Below are 24363 nucleotides of genomic sequence, written 5' to 3' on the forward strand. Positions count from 1 at the left end.
GAACATCAGGTCAACCTAATCAGAACAATCAAGCCTGATAATGTTCAGGCAACAGCAATCTGTCAAAATCCCACAGTGAATAGCTATGTTCATAGCAATATGTTTATACCTACTGAAATCTATGATTTTTCTATGATCTTACATCACATTACAGAGTGTTGGAATAGGCCCGTTTTCTTTAAGGATAAGGTGTGAGACTGCCAACTAAGACCACCAATCATGGTGTCACAACATTTTCCCAACATGTTTAGATGTTTGGCAATAAGCACCTTTTTGTAAAGGACTAGTACTTATGTGGTATTCTTTTTCTGGATACATTAACATCTTAAGGGATTCAGTGAGTGTGGCACAGTCCCTGTGTCCTAGACTTCAAACTGCCCCCCTGTTCTTCAAGAAAGAGAGAAAGGGAAAGAAAATGATCCTTACCATAATTAGCTCCCTGAAATGCTGATCCTTCGCCCTTTCCAAGCAAAACCAAGCGGATTTTAGGCTACCTTCCACCTCTCTTTATTTTCACATTTAAGAGAAAAAGTAGCTCTGACAGCTCTAGAAAGATTACTGAAGAAATGATTACTGAAAAAAGACTTTGTTGCCTCTGAGAGATGGATGCATTCTAAGGACCAAACCAAGTCAGACAGGGATCTTCCATAGTCTTTCTTAGTTAGCTAGTAGATCTATAGCCCTTCTTTGAAAAATAGGTAGTGGTTCTCTATAAAAAGGTGTTGAAATCTTCTTCCCATATTAGCATGGGTAGATGATGTCAGTGAAAGTACATGGAAGAAAAGAAGTAAACAATATGTTCCCAGAGTGGTACTTACCCACTCTTTAAACCAGCTCCTGTTAATTAACAGGCATTTAATTAACAAAACAAAACATACATAATGATCCAATTCATAATCAAACACACGTGTGATTTGAAGGCATCCCAGGCAACCCAAAGAAACGTAAGAGTTTCAAGCATTCATTGGATCAGGTGCCTATCTCAACATGTCCCTTGTTTGGAACTAAGTCAAAGGACAGGAATCCCTTGGAGTTTTTTTTAGAGTGAATAATATATGACAGAATCCATAAGGACCCTTAAATTTTAAGGGAAGTTAATAAAACATGACCCATAGAATAATATTTGAACTCGGATCACAAGGCAGGAGGATGAAATCAGTGTAGTGGGAGCCCTATCTCACTGAGCTACGTTTGTGCTATGTATCCAAACCCAAGCATTCCTAATTCTGATAGAAGGATTCAACAAGGAGACAATAGCTGTTTTAAAAAAAGACTGATGGTGATTCTTAAGATCCAATTGCTTAGAGCTTGTGGCACTGCAGATGAAGACAGGGAAAGCAATGCCTTGAAAGAGGTCAGGCTTTTCATGAAAATAATTAGGGGAGCTGGTGCTCTGTTTTGAGGCCCTTTTAGTTTGGTAAATTAAGCTTCTCTGTGTCCTAGATATTCTTCCTTTGTTATGTGTGACTGTGGGCGATGATGCTTGGCACAGAAGGACTGTCACTTGGAGGGGCATTTTCAGGAATTAATGATGAATGAGGTAATGCAGCTTTCCCACTGCTGCCTGGAAATTAAAACAGAGGCATGCCTCATTCATTAGCCAAGAGTGTGGGTATAAAAGATCAAGCCTTTATCTCTGGAATGCTTTTCTGTTGTGGCCTGTGCAGACTGTTTTGAACTAATCAGAATGCCAGTTGGACCTTGACTGCATTCCAGCAAGGACTTGGGAATGCAGTGGGGGTGAGGGGAGAAAACCCGCCTCAATTGCATGCATTTGGAGTGCGGCTGTTTCTGATGCCAAGCCTCTTTATTGAAATTTATGCAGGGAACTCTTCCACTGAGACATATCTCTAATTTGGAGGGAATTCTGCAGGGAGCAACTACAGAAGGCTCCAGTTGTTGCGATGCATTATTTGTATATCCCTGTATGTCATGCAGAAATGCTAGTCCTTGTGTGACAAAGCTAGGTTGAATCCATTTTTGCATTAAACTTTCTGCATAGAGTTTTAGTAATATGCCAAACAGCCTGCATTGTTGTGGTGTTATGAAAATATCCTTGCTTGCTTTCTTCTGTAGGACCAAAGTAGGCTCCCTTGGCAGATGTTCTCACAGACATTTGGTGGCACTTGAGCAGCACTCTGAAACCAACCCAAATACATTTTTCCCCTGCTGTCTGTCTGTCTTTCCGCTGGCCGTATACCTGGAAATGTTGGATCTTAGGCTCTTAGAGGAGCCAGTAGAAACTCATGGTGAATTGTTCCTCCTCCTGTCCCAGCACTGGAGACCACTGCCCTTCTTTAGTTTTCCCCAGTTCCAGAAGGAACTCCTTAATGGCAGAATGTTGGTGGATGATCTGTATCTGGGGTGGTTACTTCACTTGTCTCATATTGCCCAAAGCTGGTGGACTCAGAAGGTCAATTAAGATCTAGTAACACTGGACCTTTCTGGGTTTGTACAAATTAATTATAATAATGCCAACTACAATATGCCACAAATAGAGCAAACAAGACATATCAGACAATTAATAATTGCCAGTGTACAATACTTTGGTAAACTGGTCTAGATCTGCCAAACACTTGAAAGCAAATGCAAATTAAACTCAAAAACTGGCACTCCTTGGTCCTGAATGAAATGCCTTCATGTTCTCAAGCATAGTAGTCAGATATTAAATATAAAAGAAGAAGAATTTTGAGCATCCCTAGTCTTTATTCTTCTTTCTAAAATTACATTTCAATATGGTTGTTGTGTGTTTTCTGGAAAAACTAAGTAAGGGAGGTTATATATCTGTGGAGGGTCCAGGGTGGGGACCCTCCACAGATATATAACCTCCCTTGCTTAGTTTTTCCAATATACCTCACAACCTCTGAGGATGCCTGCCATAGATGTGGGCGAAACGTCAGGAGAGAATACTTCTAGAACATGGCCATACAGCCTGGAAAACACACAACAACCATGTGTTCTAGCCATGAAAGCCTTCAACAACACATTACATTTCAATAATTTATTCAATCCTTTTATTCAAACATTGATAGTGATATTACATCTTTTGTGTCCCTAGTGAAGTCTTCACGGCAGTTGACCACCGTTGTAAAAACAAAACATGTTGCACTATTATTGTGCCATGGGACTTTTATAAGATGTATGTATGTAAAATACTACTCATCTACCTATTCTACTTTCCGAGCTGGTTTACAACATTGTAACAATTAAAAGTGCTAAATTAACAATAAAATGGTAATGAATACAATAAAAAGTCACAGAAGCAGTTAAAAGTTTAAACCTACAGTAAAAATGGCAGTTAATATACTATATAATCCAGCGAAAACTGAAAACGAATTTTCTTTGCCATCTAAAACAATTAGGTTTGACAATCAAGTAGCCCTTAATAAAGGGAAAGAATTCTAAACTTGGTATAATATTTCTGAGAGAGGCCAATTTCTGGGAAGCACCTTTTCTCCTCTGATTCATTAGCGCAGCATAGTGCCAATGGTGTAATCTCATGCGCTTTCATCATGCGATGGATAGGAAAACGCTTTGTGGGGCAGCTACACTCCTCATAGCTATTTTTGGTTCTGCAAAATCATGAAAGACAGGATGGGGGGAAATCAAAGAAGGGTCAGAAAATGACACGGTATTGCAGAAAAGCAAGATCACTATGCTAGTACTGGATTTTTTTTAAGACTGTGCCTATATTAATATTGTACAGCTGGGAAACACCTGCCATCTAAGGAAATAAAGGAGGAAAATACAGGTACACTGCAGTTAACAAACAAGATGTGTTGCTTGGCCTTATTTCTTTTAACAGAAAATTTGATACCGGGGCAGAAATAAAATGAAAATAGAGATATAGGTTTGTATTCCACACAAAAAAGTTTCAGTCATTTTTTTTCAAAACTAACAATATGCACATGGGAAATGAAACAACCAGTAAGTAAGCCTTGTGGAAGTGAACTAAAACATTTTGAATGTTTCAGAGGTCACTTAAATGTCATTGCAACACATACCCAAAGGTGACATTTGTTTCACCAGCTTTTCTTATGATCTCCATTTTGGTGGCCAGACTTATAGATCTGTGTTTTTTAAAACGCACTGGGGTAACAAGTGAGACAGGCTTATCTGTTGTCTTTTTCTCTCTATTTTGTTGTTGACACATGTTTAATAAAGGATTCTCGAGGCAGCAGCTGTTTTTCTTGCCTGTTGTAGGCAGACTCGGCTGTAGTGGGATCAACTGTGGGATAATTGTTTGCTGCAGATACACTCAACTGCAACCTAACACTGGGAGTGTGTATATGTCCTCCCAGTGCTAATGCTGCTAAAAAACCCTTTTGAGACAGACAGATTGCAAAGAAGAAAAATGTGGCAGGGCGGACATAAAAAACTTTGCTGGCAGGAACCCCACTGCCAGAGGCTTTGTTAACTGAATTAAATATTAGTCTAAATGCAATTACTAGTATCAACTAAAATAGACAATTGTGCCAGTGCAATCTATATTGACTATTGATTTACCAACTTTTCTTTCAGTGGGTCTACTGTAGTTGGAGTGAACAGCTTCATTTGGGTTACTATATTAAGCACCCTGCTGTTAATGATGCTATGTGTCTTCTCATATTATTGCTCTTAGTTATAGTAAAGATAAAGGTTTCCCTTGACATTAAGTCTAGTCGTGTCCGATTCTGGGGGTTGCTATTTATCTCCATTTCTAAGCTGAAGAGCCGGTGTTGTCCGTAGACGCCTCCAAGATCATGCGGCCAGCATGACTGCATGAAGCATCGTTATATAGGTTGGATTACTGCAATGCACTCTACATGGGGCTGCCTTTGAAGACAGTTCGGAAACTACAGCTGGTACAAAGATCAGCGGACAGATTAATAATGGGAGCAAGCTACAGAGAGTGGTCAACCCTCCTGTTCAAGCAGCTCCACTGGCTACCGATAAGTTTCTGGGCCCAATTCAAGGTGCAGGTTATTACCTATAAACCTTAAACGGTTCAGGGCCTGCCTGTCTCCGCGATTGCCTCGTCCCCTATGAATCTGCGTGGGCCCTGAGATCTTCCGGGGAGGCCCTCCTCTCGCTCCCTCCTCTGTCCCAAGCGCGACTGGTAGGAACGAGGGAGAGGGCCTTCTCGGTGGTGGTCCCCCGGCTCTGGAAGTCTGTCCCCAGGTTGATTAGGTTGGCTCCTTCATTGCCCATCTTCCGCCGGGAATTGAAAACATGGATATTCCGGTGCGAGTTTGAGTGAATAAGCCCATCAGACATGCTATCTGTTTACAAATATGTACGGCACTTTATCACTGTTCCTCACTCTATATGTTTTGGCACTTTAATGGAACTGTTCCCTTGTTCTTTCCCTCTTTGCCCTGATTTTACCTATGGATATTTTGGAGCTCTCACACTAGTCACCCTAGCAATCGACGCTCAGGGTTTTTAAGTATCTGTTATGTTATGTTGTTTATACCTTTGTTATATTGTTTTAAATTACTGTTTTAATTACTGTTGTATGTAATGCTGTGTTGTTGTTTTTGGGCTAGTCCCTATGTAAGCCGCCCCAAGTCCCTTCGGGGAGATGGAGGCGGGATACAAGAATAAAGTAGTTGTAGTTGTTGTTGTTGTTGTTGTTGTTGTTGTTGTTGTTGTTACCTTCCCATAGAAGTGGTTCCTATCAATCTACTCACATTTGCATGCTTTTGAACTGCTAGGTTAGAGAACAATGGGAGCTCAACCTGCTCCCCCAGATTTGAACCACCAACCTTCCGGTAAGCAATTTCAGCTGCTCACCAGTTAAATCCGCTGCACTACTGAGGGCTCCGCTCTTAGTTCTAGTGGATACATTTTCACATCAATAAGTATTTGTATTTACATTGTGGGAATGCAGCATCTTTGGAACAGATAGCACAGTTTTGAAGACAGCACCTGAACCCTGGAACAAAACAAAAAAAGCACCTAATTATGCACAGAATTTCTTTGCATCTCAGAATAGCATTTGGAAATTCTCTGAAACAGATCAGTGAATCCTTCTTGTGTTATATGTAGCTGTCAGTCTAGTATCCCATTGTGATGTTACTTTTCTTTACTTTAAAGGGGGAAAAAATCAAGAGTCATAAAGCACTAGGAACCTGAAAAGTAAACATGATCCAGTAGTGTTGCGTTTCCCTCTCTGAATGTGGGTAATACTAGAAACCTCTGACCTGCTAGGATAAGTATTAGCTTGCCCTGAAGAGTGGATAACACATAGGCTGCTTTGTTCCTTATCATGATATATATTTTACTATTAGCATTTCATAGCTTTCTTTATATTTATGCAGTTTTGAATAACTAGATTTATGTGCAAAGGATTGCTACCACAGCAGGGGATTTTTTTGTTTTATTTTGGGAGTTTTTTGCATCCTATGTCCCTTAGACGGGTTTGAAAGCACATCATCTAAGCATCTCTTGGGTCTCTCTCATCTGCTGCAGTCCTTTGAGGGTAGAGAGTGAGAGAGATACCGTGCTGCTCTGGTTCTTGGCACGTGGGTACCCTCTAGCGGCAAGAACTACACAAACATTCATCTGGGGATGGAAGATGTTGTATAATTTATCAAGGGGCCAGACAGGGCATTCTGTATTCTGCCTTTCCCCTGTTTCCATATTTATTCAAGCTTAAGGTACTGTTGTCACTTGTGTGGCTTCTTTGGAAATATAATAGAACCCAGTAGGTGAATGATGTCATATCATCTTGAACAAAAGTGTCAAGGAGAACCACATTTTCGTGGTCAGAAGGCAATTAGGAATCAAGCACATACTATTGACAGAGGAGCACAACATGCATAAAACACAATTGACTGTAGGAGGCAAGGAGTAGTAAATAAATGCATAGACTTTTTAAAGACAGTTAAACTTATATGAACTTGCAGAGGCAACAGCTTTTATATAGTGCAGCATTGAAAAGAAAACCCTTTCCAGAGTCTCAAACTATGCTGTATTAGAGGGATGACCAAAGAGAAATTGGTGTATAATATGCTAAAGACCAGAGTCTTGCTCTTTCAGCAATTGTACATCTTTTACAAGAGCAACTCTGTTTCAGTGATAAATTATTGATATTAGTTTGTGCTTATCTTCTTACAAAGGAAATAACAAACCCATTTTTCAGACAGCCGAAGTGAGTCTTGTGCAAGGAAGGATTTTCGCCAAAAGTTTTCAAGACTACAGCAAAACCAGGAATTTAAGTCCTTTGTCTTCTGTCTAATACTCTTTTGCAAGGCAGTGAATCTTTCAGAAGATTGGGCTTACCCCCATTGTTGACTATGGAACAAAACAATAAGAATATAGTACAGACTACCAATCAGGAAAAATAATGCAAACCTTAAATGGCTGGCTGGCTGGCTGGCTAGCTGGCTGGCTGGCTAGCTGGCTAGCTGGCTAGATAGATAGATAGATAGATAGATAGATAGATAGATAGATAGATAGATAGATAGATAGATAGATAGATAGATAGATAGATAGATAGATAGATAGATAGATAGATTACCTTTCCACAGCTGACATGACAGCTTGTAAAGAAAAGCTTTAAAGGAACTTTAAAAATAAAAGATCACATTCAAAAATAGAGAAAAATCCATAGCAACAAAAACTTTGCATAATTTATGCAATCCGCCCAGACTCTGAGGTCCTCTGGGGGATGCTTACTCCAACCAACCAGAACCCGACTGGAGACCATCATCTAGAAGACCTTTTGCTCAACTCCCCCAAAACTGGATGACCTGCTAGAAGAGATTCGACAGCTAAATCAGCTGTTGGAATTTAAGATGCAACTGAAGATGCGACCCATCTCTTTTGGCAGGCCAACCCGGTCATTTTTACCTAGTGGATTCTAATCTGTATTTATCAGTGAATTTTGAACTGCATTTTAATTCTGTGTATCTTGTATTTTAATAGTGTTTTATCTCTTTGTTTTAACGATATTGTACCCTGCCTCGAGCCTCAAGGAAATAATAATAATAATAATAATTAGTAGTAGTAGTAGTAGTAGTAGTAGTAGTAGTAGTTAGATGCCTTCAAGTCATTTCTGGCTTATGAGCCCTAAATTGAAACTCTCACAGCATTTTCTCAACAAGATTTTTTTTAGAAGAGATTGGCCAATGCTTCCTTCTTTGGGTGAGAGAGTGTGACTTGCCCATGACTGAACCATGATCTATCAAGTGTACTACTCTAACACTAAAATTGCAACATCACACTGGCTCTCTAACAACAAAAACCAGTCAAGCAGTAAACAAATAAAACATGCAAGCCAAACCAATAGCAGTGTGACATTTCTAGAAAGTGCTGAAAGGATAACATCTCAGAACACCATGAGAGTCCTATTTTACAGGCATTATAGCAATCAGCTTTCAATAGTATTAAAGTATAGGCCAGCTTGAACAGCAAATTAGTTGATGGAAAATCCTGCTTTATCCAAAAGCAACCCAAAGATCTAGGAGCAGCTACAGACTGTGTGTTTTCGGCTCAGAGAGCACTGATAGACAGGATAACACCTTCTAGAAAGAGGAATTGCCCATGAGAATCCTCTCCATACTGTCTGGATTTGGGCTCATCTGCCTGACAACAACCTGCAGACACCCAGAAGGCTAAACATGTCATATAGGTACTTATACAAACAGAAAAATCTGTGAACTTCCATGTGGTCTACAGATTGTGTTGCAGCTTGAACAATATAAAGTCCTTGTCTTAAATGTGAAGATAGATGACTGAAGAGCTGGCAGGCTTAGCATTTTTGGAATGCTGCCTGCTTATAAAATGAAGAAGCATCATCCATCTCAAACCTCCTGGGCTTACCTTGTTCTACAAGATGACAAACATAAAATGCTTTGGAGGTGCTTATCAAAACTACTGCCTTTTTCTTGCTCTGAATCTCTAGGACCCCACAAAGTTGCCAAGGAAGTAGAATAAACAGTTGATTTGCAAGATGCAAGCAGTCCGATTAGCTTCTCTTTCTCCTCTTCCCCCTCTTCCCATTCCCTGCAACGGGACTGAAAGCTTTCAGAAGCAAACCAAAGAGCAGCTCCCAGCTTGCATATCCAAGGAGCCAAGAGTGCTGGGAATTGTGGCAATGTTAGAAGTGGTCCTGGCCACTGAGTCACAAGGGGAAAACCCAGATCATGTTTTCACTGCATTTGTACTGTACTTTAATAATTCCTTCTTAGTGTTAAGGCAGATGGGCAACTTCAAAAGGAATACAGTGTTCCCTCACTACTTTGCAGTTCGCTTTTCGCGGACTCGCTGTTTTGCAGTTTTTTAATAAACACTAAAATAATAGTATAAATCATAAAATAATATTATAAATCCCTCTTTCTACTTCCTTCCTAAGGAGAAGCTGAAGGAAGGAAGGAAGGAAGGGAGGGAGGGAGGGAGGAGGGAGGGAGGAGAAGCCGAAGGGAGAGAAAAGGAGGCTGAAGCAGCTTTGTTTTCACCTCACAAGGCAGCAGCAGTGGCGGGAGCATCCCTATATAGCGTCCAAATATAGCGTCCCTACTTAGCTGATTTTCACTTTTCGCAGGTGGTCCTGGAAGGTGACCCCCACGATAAGTGAGGGACACTGTACTTCCAACTTTTTTGTTTTTGTTCCCTTCAGAATCCAGTGTTCATTTGCAGATCCCATCAGACTATTTGGTGCCACCACTGCACCTAGATGGCAACTAGTATTTAGGAAGCATAGAATCATAGAATAGTAGATTTGGAAGAGACCTCATGGGCCATCCAGTCCAACCCCCCACTAAGAAGCAGGAGCATGCAAATTCTAGTGCTTGGTTTTATCTTCTGATCTGTAAACTAGGATTTTGTTAGGATGGATGAGGAGACTTTTCAAATATCTTTCAGATACTTGGTGTACTCATTTGCATACAGTTTGCTATTGAAAAGTGTGAATCATGGGGAGGCTGGCAGGAGGAATTCGCTTCCTGGTTGCTGTGTGTCTTGTGAGCTTCCAGAATAAACTCTAGTGAATATTCTCCTATTCCAAAACTATTTGTCATCACAACCTGGATTTCGTTAGAAGGAGGGCCTGGGTTTGGAAACAGAAGAAAACAGTAAGACTACAAGAGGATGATGTATCACTGCATCAAATTAAACTAAACCTTTCCAAACCTAGAACAATTTCTCTTTATCTCTACATTTAAAAAATAATGTGCACCCCCTTGGCAGTGTTAGAGATTCAAAATCTTCCCAAGGAACGAAGGGAATGGGAGAGAGGGGAGATGATTTCCAAAAGCCTTTTCCCTCACAGCAGAACATTTGTGCATCATACCAGTAGTTGATAACCTTTGTGAAGAAACTCATTCACATTAAGCTGAGGAAACTTGCCCAGCTCTATGACTTTGCAAAACTTGACCATTTCCCCTAGTTTACGGCAGCTGCCACATGCTAACAGGGAGGATCTCTGCACTGGCAGTGCTGGTGGCATGCTGCACTTAGTTCTGAACACTTAAGCAGGAGAATCAAACTTGCTACAGAGGAGACAATTTTCCACCATGTCTACAAGAGCTCATTTTCCACCTGAGGGGAAAGAAGACCTTGTACTACTCTTGTGATGAAAAATGGCATTCAGACCTTTTGTGTACACCATGTGGGAAAACAGAGAATACTCTTACACATTGGTGGTGTCTGTGTAATCAAAATGTGTGATCTCAGAATGTTGTTTTAATACAGTAGAGTCTCACTTATCCAACATAAACGGGCCAGCAGAACGTTGGATAAGCGAAAATGTTGGATAATAAAGCAGGATTAAGGAAAAGCCTATTAAATATCAAATTATGTTATGATTTCATAAATTAGGCACCAAAACATCATGTTTTACAACAAATAGGCAGAAAAAGCGGTTCAATACACAGTAATGTCGTGTAGTAATTACTGTATTTATGAATTTAGCACCAAAACATCGCAATGCATTGAAAACATTGACTACAAAAACATTGACTACTAAAAGGCAGATTGCGTTGACTAATACAGAAAGTTGGATGAGCGGAGGTTGGATAAGCGAGACTCTACTGTACTTTTTGTTTTGTTTAATAGTTAGCCTCCTCCCCACCCAGTTGATTGGAGTTATGGCTTTGTAGCAATGACTGTTATATTTTCTATAAAATACATTTCTTTTCATAGGATGCAGCATTTATATGAAGATGATCAGGAAATGTGTGGGTTCCATGGTTTCTTGAAATTTCGTGCCTTCGTGATGTCTATTGATTTATTGCACTCCCAATGAATCTCAGAGAGTTCTTGGGCAAGGAATACTCAGAGATAGTTGCCATTTTTAGCCTACAGCAGCTGGTATTCTCTTAAGGTTCCCCTTCCAACTACTACCCAGGTGTAACCCTGCTTAACTTTTGAGATCAAATAAGACCTACTGCCCATAAGATATTCTGGCCTCTAAGAAAGCTTGGAGATCAATGTGTAATAACTAGTCTAGTTTTAGACTGATCTACACTGTACAATTTGTGCAATTTAGCACCACTTTAACTGCCATTGGTCAATAATATATAACAGCGTTTCTCAAACTGTGCTCCTTCAGGTGTTTTGGAATCCCAGCTAGCTTACCAGCTGTTAGAAATTGTGTGAGTTGAAGTCCAAAGTATCTGGAGGAGCACCATTTAAGAAACTCTGATATAGAATTATGGGAGATAGACTTTTACAAGGTCTTCAGCCTTCTCTGCCAAAGAGTTCTTGTGCCTCACCAAACTACAGCATTGAGCTGTGACAGTTGAAGTGGTGTCAAACTGCTAAATTTCTACACTGTAGATACATCCTTGTACATTCAAGCAGTGTTTTAGCAATGAAGGGTTCCCAGCTGCATTCCTGATTATATGAAGTTCTGAATAAAGAAAACTTGATGCTTGGCCAGTTCTTATGTTTCCTTCTGCACCTGTGAATAAATGCTAACTTTTGAGGTACAAAAGGTTATTGTCACTTGTTGCCAAGCTCCCAAAAAAGAGTCTGAAGCCACAGAGGGAGGGTAGGGGTGAAAGACAAGAGGAGAAGACTACTTTTCTATTATTTTTATTCAGAAAGGGCTAACACTATTTAATAACAGATATTAAAAATGAACTGACTATATACTAAAAAAACTTTCCATTATAATGAACCTGAAAGTAACAAATTCATTGATGCTTATTACTTATGGCATAGGTTAAATGTCCTCTCTGTTTTTTGCTATACTAAATCTGTCAGTCAATTGTAAAATTTGAAAGCCTTGTCATCACGTCACTCACTTCCCCAAGCATGGAGAGTCTCTCAGATGATCTGGCATTCCAGTTGGTAACAGCACCACTCCTGCCAGACAAAGATACTAGAGCTACCCTCCCTTTCATTTCCCTCTCCACTTCTGCACTTCCTTGCATAGTTCCCCATCTGCTAGACTTCTCAGATCTGTGCTTTATTCTTTCTTTAACAACTTTGGTGCAAGTCTCTTTGTTTGGAATGAGCAACTACCTCATTTAAATACTCTATGGGTTTTGTTTGATGTATAATTTACTATTGCTAGTACATTCAGTTCAAGTAGGGTGAGCAACAGCTGCAAGAAGAAGAGTTTCTTTACTTTTTTTGGTTACAACTGAGGAATATTTTGTGCTGTTCTCTGGAATTTTCAGGGACAGCACTAAAATATTCTGGCTGATTCACGTATGTATCCAAGGCTGAGAATGGTAGAACTCCTTGCTGTCTTCTGCTCTGTGCATCTTTAGAAAATAATTGTGTATGCCATACATTTTTCTTTCCTCAGGAGCAGGGATGGTGGTAGACTGGGAACAAGAAACTGGCCTTCTCATGACTTCAGGAGATGTACGGATTATCCGAATCTGGGATACAGACCGAGAAATGAAAGTGCAGGTAACCATCAATATATCTTGATTATCAGTCTGTGGGCTTAAATGGACAACATGTGACTGGTATTTAGGAAAAGCATCTTGTACTGCAGTGGTTTCATCACATAGAAGTTCTGCCAGCAGTAGAACATACACATATATACACACCAAAAGAGCTTCTATATGTGTGTCATGTGATATATCTGGAGTGGGAGAATCATGCATGTTTATCTGTGACACATTTTCTTTTAAAGGTGTGCTAAAGTAGTAAACACTTTACATTGATCAGTGGTAAGCAGCCAGTGCCCTGTGAGTGTTCTTTGTAATACTGAGATTTACTACCTATCTGTTAAGTAAAAGAGAACCCCCTGTGTTCCAGGAGTGGCACTGTTTGTTTATTCATTATACTTATGTACTTTACATCCACTTCAGAACTTGCCTGTTTCTTTTCATGCGCTCCCCAATCCAGACATTTCTCAGGGATAAGCCTGCTTTGCAGGAGAAGTAAATATACAAGATGTACCTTCTGTCTATTCTCTGTGGGCTCATCTGGTCATGAAGCACTGAAACTGCAATTTATCTGCTTCTAGGGCTAGCTCATGTTCATTCTCTCTGTGGGGAATAAGAAAGCTGAGACCACTCCAAATCATAACTTTTGAATTCCCGTTAAAAGTGCATGTAGAACAAAAGATTCAAGAAAGTTACCAAGCCACAAAACTCAAGGTCTTGTGTACTGATATACCTGCATTATGTGATCAAGAGATTAACAATGCAGGAAACATGTTATAAACTGACCAAGACAAGATGTAGACCCCAACCTGGGTACTCCTGGCTTTAGCCCTTACTTTTCTCAAAAATCTCTCAGGTAGCACTGGTCCTCTTTCTCATGTCTACCTCTGAACATGATTTGAAGGAAACTTTGTGTTCAGGCAAGAAACAATGTGAGAACAGGTGATGGGCTTCTGCTCATGAGCAGGATGACTTTCCAGAGAAGGAGATGCAGAAGAAAGCATTATAGACATCCTGCTGCCCTCTTGCTGTAATCACTACAAGTCCCATCATCTAGGCCAGTAGTTCTCAACCTGTGGGTCCCCAGGTGTTTTGGCCTACAACTCTCAGAAATCCCAGCCAGTTTACCGGCTGTTAGGATTTCTGGAATTTGAAAGCCAAAACATCTGGGGACCCATGGGTTGAGAAGCACTGATCTAGGCTGCCCCAAAGCAAAGCTTCAGAATGCTGCCTTCACACTCAACGTCTTGGCCATCTCCTCAACTCCACTGTTTACACATCTCACAGTGGAACAACAAACGAGTCACCTTTACTGCCACTACTTTGTGCACTAGGGAGGCTGAACAGACAGCAAGTTGTATGACATAAAAGAGAGATGTCCTCAGCAGTGTCTGGGTCTCTCCTCTCCTTTATGTATTCCAAAACCTCATCAGCTAACAAGCACACATAGCAACTTTCACCTCCCACCCACATTCATCACCTTTCTGTTAAACACCCCCATGTCCCTTTCTGCATTTGGCTGCCCCAAAAGAAGCCATTTCCCTGAATCTCCTGCATGAAGCAGAACACTTCACTTTCTATCAGGAGAATATCAATTCTCTTCATATTTATAAGTACTGAGAATGGCAGGGCAGCGCAGCTCTTTCATCTTTTTTTTTTTTTTCCGAAAGGCCACTCTTCCAACTCACCTTAGCAAAAATTATGTGTGTTCACATCAGTTGCCATTAAATCAAGCCTGATCTCATACCATGTAATGAAAGGTAATATCTCTGTCTAAGCCACTGTGGGAAATAGTCTTGCCTTTAAAGCTTTAAAAAATTAATTACCTCTGGATGAACATTAATTATTACACTTTGACTCAGCAATACAGCACGACTAAGCCTATGCTAATCTTAATTATTTTCAAATATTATTCTATTTGTGCAAATGAGAGAACATCAGAATTCAGTAGGGTGAAAATATTTTAAATAAGAATGATTAATGGTTGTACTGGGAACATCTTAATTTTAATTTTTGAATGGTGAAAATTGGTTTTTGCAGTAATTCAGGGGATTAAAATCATACTGCAAATCCTAGAAAAACATCTGCACAAGTCAGGTTCAGAAATACCTGTTGCCCAGTCTTTTAGTCACTGGGAATATACTGGGGAGCAGCTTGGTAGTAGAATCATCAAAATATGTGTGGATGTGCTTGTGTACCTAAAGGAAATGTACAAAAATACTCTCTGCAATTGATTTCCACACTAGATGCTGAAATACAGTAGAGTCTCACTTATCCAACATAAACGGGCCGGCAGAACGTTGGATAAGCGAATATGTTGGATAATAAGGAGAGATTAAGGAGAAGCCTATTGAACATCAAATTAGGTTATGATTTTGCAAATTAAGCACCAAAACATCATGTTATACAACACATTTGACAGAAAAAGTAGTTCAGTATGCAGTAATGCTACGTAGTAATTACTGTATTTACGAATTTAGCACCAAAATATCACAATTTATTTAAAACATTGTCTACAAAAATGCATTGGATAATCCAGAATGTTGGATAAGCAAATGTTGGATAAGTGAGACTCTACTGTACTGTAATTCCTTGAAGAAAGGCAGTACAATACTCAAAATCTTTCAGATAATACTTTCAATTGATTTTACAGCTTTCTTGAAATTGTACCACAAATTCTCATCAGAAATATCCCAGCTAAATTAGAATCATAAACTCATACAGTTGGAAGGGATTCAAGGGCCATCTCGTCCAACCTCTGCCATTTAGGAATACATAGCTAACTTTCTTGAGAAATAGCCATTCTAATCATCTTTAAAGACCTCCAAAAAAAGAGCATTCTCCAAATCAGTTTAGTCCACTATCAGACAGTTCTTACTGTCAGGAGATTTTTTCCTAAAGTTAAGATGGATATATTTGTTTTTAATCAGTGGGTTTGTATCCTAGACTCTGGAGCAACAGAAAAATGTGCTTGCTCCATCTTCTATGTAACATCCCTTCAGATAATTTAAAAACAGCTATTGTGCCACCTCTGAACCTTCTGTTCTCCAGCTCCCTGAATCATTACTTATAGGTCTTGGTTTCCAGACCTTTTATGATCTTGTTCACCCTTCCTGATCAAACTTGTCAATACCTTTCTTGAATAGAACTGGACACAATATTCCATGTGAGGTCTGAACGAAGCAGACCAGAGTGGAAATTTCCTCAGTCTGAATGTCCTCAATCTGTTTATGCAGACCAGAAATACATTGGCTTTTTGGCTACCAAATCACATTATTGACTCACGTTAGCTTGTGGCATACCAATATCACAAGATCCCAGATACTGCCTATCCCATCTTTCTGCATTTAGTTTTTCCTGTGTAAACATAGTATGTCTGTCAGGGATCGTGAATTCCAGGCAAGCAGATTCCAGCAACACAGATAGTTGATCCCAGAAAGCTGGCAGGTATTTAATTAGCAATCAAGATGGAATAGGTGGTATGAGAGACACTGGACCTGCGTCTAAGTGATGGATTGGGAGAGATATAGAGCAGGACTGAAACAGGAGCCAAATGGGTATCAGAAACTTGATAGTACCAGGGGGGATTATCCCACTTCCCTCCCAAAACTCAATCTCTGCTGTGGCTGATAGTATAATTCCGGCAGAGCCCTCTACTCATCCAAAATTTTGCTAACATGACAAAAGGGAGGCCAAATAATTACTCCTCATTCTGGTACTTTACTGTAGTGACCAAGTGATTAAACTGCTTGAGTCCTGCTATCAGACTCCCAGTTTTAAACTCTTTGTGCCTTCTTGCCATATTTTCTTCTTGGCCAGGGGGGGGGGGGGGGGGGGTGCCTTATTTTGACTTGATGGAAAATGATATTTTACCATTCCCTGCACTTTTTTTGTGTCAGGACTCAGGAGTGACTAGAGAAACTGCAAGTTGCTTCTGGTGTGAGAGAATTGGCCGTCTGCAAGGACGTTGCCCAGGGGACGCCCGGATATTTTGATGTTTTAGCATCTTTTTGGGAGGCTTCTCTCATGTCCCCACATGGGGAGCTGAAGCTGATAGAGCAAGCTCATCTGCGCTCTCCCCAGATTCGAACCGGCAACCTTCAGATCAGCAACCCAACCTTCAGGTCAGCAGTCCTGCTGGCACAAGGGTTTAACCCATTGCGCCACCTCCAGATTAACAAGTTATCTGGATGGCTCCGAATATGCTACCTGCATGTAATGCAATAACTTTGAATTATAATATAGAGTTGGTACTTCACATGCCAGAACAGGTAAAAAAAGGGCTGAATAATCCCTCATGGCAACATTGCTTTTCCTAGCAACCCATAGTCTTGTTCACTCATGCCACACATCTGGAGCTGTTTATCTCTTAAGCACATTTTTTATCAATTACTGTCCCTTTCTGCAACCTACTTATGTATACACCTCTAATCTAGACCAAAATCAGAACTGAGAAAAAAAAAATAAACCTTGTAATCCTTCCCCAATCCTTCTGAGATTTTCCAAGGAGCCTTTATGCAACTATAATGCCATTTGAATAACAGTCTGGCAATTCCAGATAGTTGTCTTCAACAAACTGTTAATTTTGTTGATGTATTAAGCAAGTGCAAAATGACGACAACAACCAGAGAAGGTGGATGGGCTCCTGGGAGCAAAAACAGGGAGGTGTGAAATTCTACAGAACCAGCTCTGATTACTATCTTAGTTTGAAAATGTTGCTCAGTTTTTGGAGCTGCTTAATTGAAATGGGTTTTTTCTCTTTTCCACAATTGTGTTCTTATTATTCTGAATGGTGTTTTATAAATGTAGCAGATAAAGAAGGAAGTACTATAGCCTTGGAATAGCACTGCTGCTGACTTTCCAACACACCAGCCTTGCTCCTTTCATATATTGCTTAATAGAGTTCTCCTTTAACGAAGTCTGTAGTCCTTGGGTTTTGTTCTAACCATTTTTCTGCAGAGCATAGATGCATGCATATTAGAATGCACTAGCAGCTTCCAGGATTCTGCTCCGACCTTGACCATAGCTTGTACTATTTTATCTTACACAAGTTTCTTAATTACCTTGTGCCTTAATCTGTTTTCCATAAAACATGAGAGAGTATTACTTGCCCCAAAGAGGTTATCAGGGCCAGGTCACCATAAGTCTAAAATAAACTGAAAGCAAACAACAATAGCCACATGCTGCCAGGTTTGGGAAGAAGCTCACAGCATGTCAAAGCAAAACAATTTTCATCTTTTTAAAAGGAAACATTCTTTTTGGTTCTTATGAAAGGTGAGTCAGAGATAAGCTCAAGGCAGGTTAGGTACTCCTAAAATTGACTGCACAATGCCATGCAGAAATTGACAAATAGTAAGGCAATTGTATATTCATTGTTTTCTTTGAAGTTCTCCCATTTTTAACAATTCACAGAAGAAATCCTTCCTTGCTAACAGGTCAGTTGATTGTCAGTTTTCTTCTCATAGCTTTTTATTCTTCTTCAAGATATATTTATTCCACTTTGTGGTATTTGTGGTTGGATTTAGGCCAAACAAGCTGCTTTTGTCCTGCAGATTTCTTCCTGTAATAGGTGCTTGTTCAAGGAGCATAAACCGGCTATTGTTTGTGGTGTCCCTTCTGTATATGTTTGAGTTTCTTGCTTGTGCTTTTAAGTTGCCAGCTATATTTTCAGCAATTGTCGATTGATATCTCTTTAGGGAAATCTTGTGTGTATGTTTTAAATAACATTTATCTATCTTTCCTGTCCTTGAATGCAGTATTTATGACTTGCCTGTGACAAAAATGTTTTATGGCAAAGTGAATTTTTAGTCGTTAATCTTAAATAGTCAGCTACTTTAATAAGATGATAATTATAGTGAAGAAATGCTTCATACACACGCTCTCATGCAGAGCATAGTTACTAGATATGTTTAAGTAGTCCCAATGGGAAGCTGATAGAGACCACACCCCCATTTTCATGTATTTCAATATCCCTGTTATGTGTAAAGTACCTAGATGATTTTTTTCAAAAGAATTATTCAAACTATGCATGTCAAAGCAACACAAGTGGAACAGCCCTAAGACACATTTCCATTTTTATTTTTATCATTTGTTTTGATTTATCTGCTCTGTATTAGTAGTGAGGAAGGTAGACTCCTCCAGATATGGTTCAACTACAGTTCCTGTCAGCCCCATTCTTGGTTATGCTGCTTAAAGCTGATGGGAACAGAAATTGAACTGCATCTGGAGTGCAATGTTTTGCCCACCTGTTAATGTCATCAAAGCTGATTTCTTTTCCAAATAGGTTAGGTAAAGATTTTCCTCTGACATTATATCTAGTCGTGTCCAACTCTGGGGGTTGGTGCTCATCTTCATTTCTAAGCCAAAGAGCCGGCGTTGTCAGTAGACACCTCCAAGGTCATGTGGCTGGCATGACTGCATGGAGTGCTGTTACCTTCCCACCAGAGTGGTACCTATTGATCTACTCACATTTGCACGTTTTTGAACTGCTAGGTTGGCAGCTACACAGCAGGAGCTCACTCTGCTCCCCGGATTCAAACTGCCAACCTTTTGGTCAGCAAGTTCAGCAGCTTAGCAGTTTAACCCGCTGCACCACTGGGGGCACCTTGACTGACATATAGACTAGTATATTTTGAAGTCCAGATAATTTTTATTAACATTTACTATGATAATGGTGATGAGGAGGAGGAGGATGATACTATAATAATAGTATCAGCCTTGGTGGATGATGGTTCATGTCATCAAATGCATCTGTTGTGTAGTTGGTCAATGCCCTTTCCAGGGTCTTCTGTGTTGGCTAACATTTCTTGCCTAATACTTTCCAGTTGAAAGCTGCCCAAGGCGACTTATAAAATATAAAAAGTGTAATATATAATCAACATAAAACCATAGAAGAAGAATGATAAAATGATTGCAGTACTGACTGTCAACATAAATGATCTATTAAAAAAAAGAGTAGTCGGGTAAAATTCTAAAAGCTGTAGTAAATAATGTTTTAATTGAGTAGCTGAAGAGAAGTAATGATGAAGCATGGCAAACCTTTGTAGGTTTTGTAGGTTTCCATTTGGAAAGAGCATGGCTCTTTCCAAATTCAGGAGTCACTACCAAAAGGCCATTTGAACTTTGCAGATGGCCAGAACAAGAAGAGCTTCAGCTCATTAAGAAGATCCTCCTTAAAAGATAAAAGCTACCACCAGAGCCGGCCCTAGGCAATTTCCAAGTGTAAGCAAGCAGCATTTTGGTGCCCCCCCTCCTGAAACCAATCACTGAAAAATAAAAGGTAGAATGTAGAGGTGTATAGAATATATATGTGTGTGTGTGTGTTATAGTCCCTGCATATGTGTTTGTGTATGTGTGTATATGTGTGTGTGTGTGTGTGTGTGTGTGTGTGTGTATGTATACATACACATACACACAATGTGGAGAATATGTGGAAAGGTAGATAGATAAGTAGGGAGCCACAGTGGAGGAACCTTCCCAGGAGCAAGGCCTAATAATAATAATAATAATAATAATAATAATAATAATAATAATAATAATAATCCGAAAATACATCACACAGTCCTAGACACTTGGGAAGTGTTCGACTTGTGATTTTGTGAAACGAAATCCAGCATATCTATCTTGTTTGCTGTGTCATACAACGTCGTTGTGTCAATAATAATAATAATAATAATAATAATAATATAAAAATCATCCCTTGCAATATCCAAGATGGCTCACTGCTACAGAATCTTGGGAGCTGTAGTTTGGTATGGTACCATTATTGGCAGAGAAAGCTAAGCTGTAGGAGTTGAAATCCAATCATTTATCCTCCCTATAGAATCAATTTTATATGCACTTTTAGCTATGATTTATTTGTGACTTTATTGTGTTGTGTTTTTATTATTGTATATGGCATTGAATATTTGCCTTTGCATTTGGAAGCTGCCCTGAGTCCTTTTGGGGAGAGAGGGCAGGTTAGAAATAAAATAGAATAACTATTATTATTATTATTATTATTATTATTATTATTATTAAATATCTGGAGGACTAAAGTTTGCCCATGCCTGCTCTATACTGCACTTTCCAGAACTTTCCCATCACAATCTGCTATTGAGCTGGATACATGATTAAGACTATTTCCAGCTTACTGAAGTTGGCTGTATATGTTTTGGCTGAGGGGGCAGAAATTGCCTTAAAGCCATCTTGTGCAGTTTCAAAAACCCAACACTTGAGAACATTTTGCACTATAGCCAGATATTTCCAAGGTCGTACCCAAAGGGATTGCCAAATATACCCTTTTTTGAGATGGATCTAAATCAAGCATGGGCAAACTTTGGCCCTCCAGATGTTTTGGACTTCAACTCCCACAATTCCTGACAGCCAGTATTTGAGAACACAGAAATGCTGGACCACTGTAAAAGCCACCATGTCAGACTACACAGAGAAGCCATTGAAATCCACAAGAAGCACATGGACAATTTCAACAGAAAAGAGGAAACCATGAAAATAAACAAAATCTGGCTACCAGTATTAAAGAAAAGTTAAATCAGGACAGTAAATAAATAACAACACCCAGAAAATGGGAATTCCAGACAGAAAACAATCAGGGCCAGTTAACACCTCCCAACAAAGGATTCCCCCAGGCAGGAAGCAGCCAGGCTTTGAAGCTGCAAGGCTATTCAATGCTAATCAAGGTGGCCAATTGCAACATTCACACTTGCCTCCCACAGACAAGAGTTCTTTCTCCCACCCTGGACTTTCCACAGATATATAAACCCCACTTGCCTAGTTTCCAACAGACCCCATAACCTCTGAGGATGTCTGCCACAGATGTGGGTAAAATGTCAGGAGAGAATGCTTCAGGAACATGGCTATAGAGCCCGGAAAACTCATAGCAACCCAGCCAGTAGGCTGTTGCTGAACAACCTATGCACTTTTAGCATCAAAGGAAAAAATACCCAGGATTTTCTCACTTAATATACAAACTGTTGGCATGTCTGGGGAAAAAGAATAGAATGCTTCTATACCAGGCAAGGGCAAACTTTGCCCGTGTCTGGTGTTAGGAATTGTGGGAGTTGAAATCCAAAACAATCTGACAGAAAACTGGGAGTTGTAGTTTGGCATGCTACTGGCTCTCTTCTGCAGGGAAGGCTAGGGACTTTTTAAAACTACAACTCACATGATTACATGGCACTGAATCTGTTGCAAGTGAGCTGGTGCCATAATCCTCCTGGAGAGATCTCTTAAAGGGATATCCTCTGGCTCTTAAGGATTCCCATTAGAAAGGCTTGCCTGCCTCAGGTGTTCCCCTTTAAGGCTAACTGGCTCTTGGGTAAGTCTGGAAAGAGCAAAACCAAACCGGGGAAGAGACTTTTTTCCTAAGAGGGAGAAAGAGAAAGAGGCTGGTGCTGGTTCCCTTCTTTCTTCCCTCCCTCCCTGCTTTCTCTCTCTCTCTCTCTCTCTCTCCGACCTCTCTCTCTCTCTCTCTCCCCCCCCCTCTCTCTCTCCCCCCCCCTCTCTCTCTCTGCAACCTCTCTCTCTCTCTCTCCGACCTCTCTCTCCCCCCCCCTCTCTCTCTCTCTGCGACCTCTCTCTCTCTCTCTGCGACCTCTCTCTCTCTTCCCCCCCTCTCTCTCTCTCTCTGCGACCTCTCTCTCTCTCTCTCTCTGCGACCTCTCTCTCTCTCTGCGACCTCTCTCTCTCCCCCCTCTCTCTCTCTCTGCGACCTCTCTCTCTCTCTGCGACCTCTCTCTCTCTCCCCCCCCCTCTCTCTCTCTCTGCGACCTCTCTCTCTCTCTCTCTCTCCAACCTCTCTCTCTCCCCCCCCTCTCTCTCTCTCTCTGCGACCTCTCTCTCTCTCTGCGACCTCTCTCTCTCCCCCCCTCTCTCTCTCTCTGCGACCTCTCTCTCTCTCTGCGACCTCTCTCTCCCCCCCCCCTCTCTCTCTCTGCGACCTCTCTCTCTCTCTCCCTCCCTCCCTCTGCGACCTCTCTCTCTCTCTCTCTCTCCGACCTCTCAGAGAGAGAGAGAGAGAGAAGCAGGGAGGAAGAGAGAGCCATGCCCACTGCTGCGGAAGGTGGAAGGCTTCAACTGAGCCGGTGATCCCCGTGGGGGGGGGGAGGGGGGAGACACCTCAACGGCGCCCCAGGGGACCCTGCGCTCCAAGCGGGGGCCTCACTGGCCTCCATGTTGGACCGGGCCTGGCTACCACTCTCTGTTGGACCCACTGGATAACTTGGGCTTCCAAGCTAATGCAGCCCTCTTGCTGATGCTTAGAAGGCTGGTTTTGTCAGTGTTGGACAAGTGACCACTTGGGAACCTTATCTGTGCTGCTTTGAATTGCATTTTAAATGAGGCAAGATATAAATCTTATTAACAATAAATAAAATAAAATAAAATAAAATAAATAACAAAGTGAACTTGGCCTGTTTGGTGTTCTGGCTCCTGTATGGAGGTTCCTCAAATCATTGCACTGGTGGACATGATTGTCTAATGAGCTGCCCTATGCATTTTACTACCAGATTCCCCCATACAACTACAGAATTTTCTTTAGAAAACTTTGTAACAGCAAGGTAAAAATCTTCAAGTCCTCATGGAAAACTGCTGAACTGAAAGAATCCAGCTACGTGGTGAAGTGATGCAGAGTAGCTTCCATGAGATCATCATCACATATAAATGAAGTTTGATGTGTTTTTGTTCAAAACCAAGAGAGGCGCAAAGCTCAAGACATAGACTCTACACCTATTTCTGTAGGTGACTAAATTCTTATGTAGATATTTTGCAGTTGTTTTAATCATTTTTGGGCTGTCATCTTTCTTAAATCAAAAAAAGCAAGGTCATTTAGTGCAAATATTCATTGCTGCAAATCTCAGAGGTAAGAATTGTTACCTTAAAAAGATCATTTTGTGAGCAGCTAATAGACATTCATCTTTCTTTACCAATATGAAGAAAAAAGTCGGATGGGTGGTGGTTAGTCTCTAGTAGGAAAAATCCACAAACTTGGGAGCAGCCTTTTCATTGAGTAGACCGTTTCATATGTTTCTACCAGAAAAAGGCTATGATGGTGGTGGTACAAAGAGTCCTCTTCTGAGGGCTTAAAACTCAAATTGGCTTTGGAATACTTAATTTTCTCCTTTCAAAAGCTCCTTGAATTTAAAGAACTGCAGCTCCACTACAGTATTTGGTTTCTATAGCTAGATAACTATGTGTTAGCCCTACATTTAAACTGGTATGCACTAAGATGTCAGGAGGCAGTTTTGGAATGAATGAGGGTGAGCCAGATGAGTCTTAACTGAAACAAAATAGAAGCAAATTGATGGGGGAGTGTTGTGTGGCTGTATGGCCATGTTCTAGCAGCATTTTCTCCTGATGTTTCGCCTTCACCTGGATCTGAAGATGCCAGCTACAGATGCAGGCAAAACATCAGGAGAAAATACATCCTGGAAACTACATAACACTCCAGTGATTCTGGCCGTGAAAGCCTTCGGCAATGATTTGATGGTGGCTTATTGGTTAGTGCTGGATGGAGTACTCCCAGTTAATGATC

The 24363-nt window shown here is 40.6% G+C and overlaps 1 protein-coding gene across 5 annotated transcripts in view; it reads left to right on the forward strand.

The window, feature by feature from the left end:
- Positions 1-24363, forward strand: part of rptor (regulatory associated protein of MTOR complex 1) — a 460420-nt gene that overhangs the window by 419452 nt on the left and 16605 nt on the right. For all 5 annotated transcript variants that reach the window (XM_062970816.1, XM_062970817.1, XM_062970818.1 and 2 more), the window contains one exon: positions 12743-12849. In XM_062970816.1, the coding sequence (XP_062826886.1) occupies positions 12743-12849 (107 nt within the window). The remainder of the gene's footprint in view (positions 1-12742; positions 12850-24363) is intronic.

The sequence above is a fragment of the Anolis carolinensis genome, chromosome 2 (assembly GCF_035594765.1).
Source record: "Anolis carolinensis isolate JA03-04 chromosome 2, rAnoCar3.1.pri, whole genome shotgun sequence".
Lineage (NCBI taxonomy): Eukaryota > Metazoa > Chordata > Lepidosauria > Squamata > Dactyloidae > Anolis > Anolis carolinensis.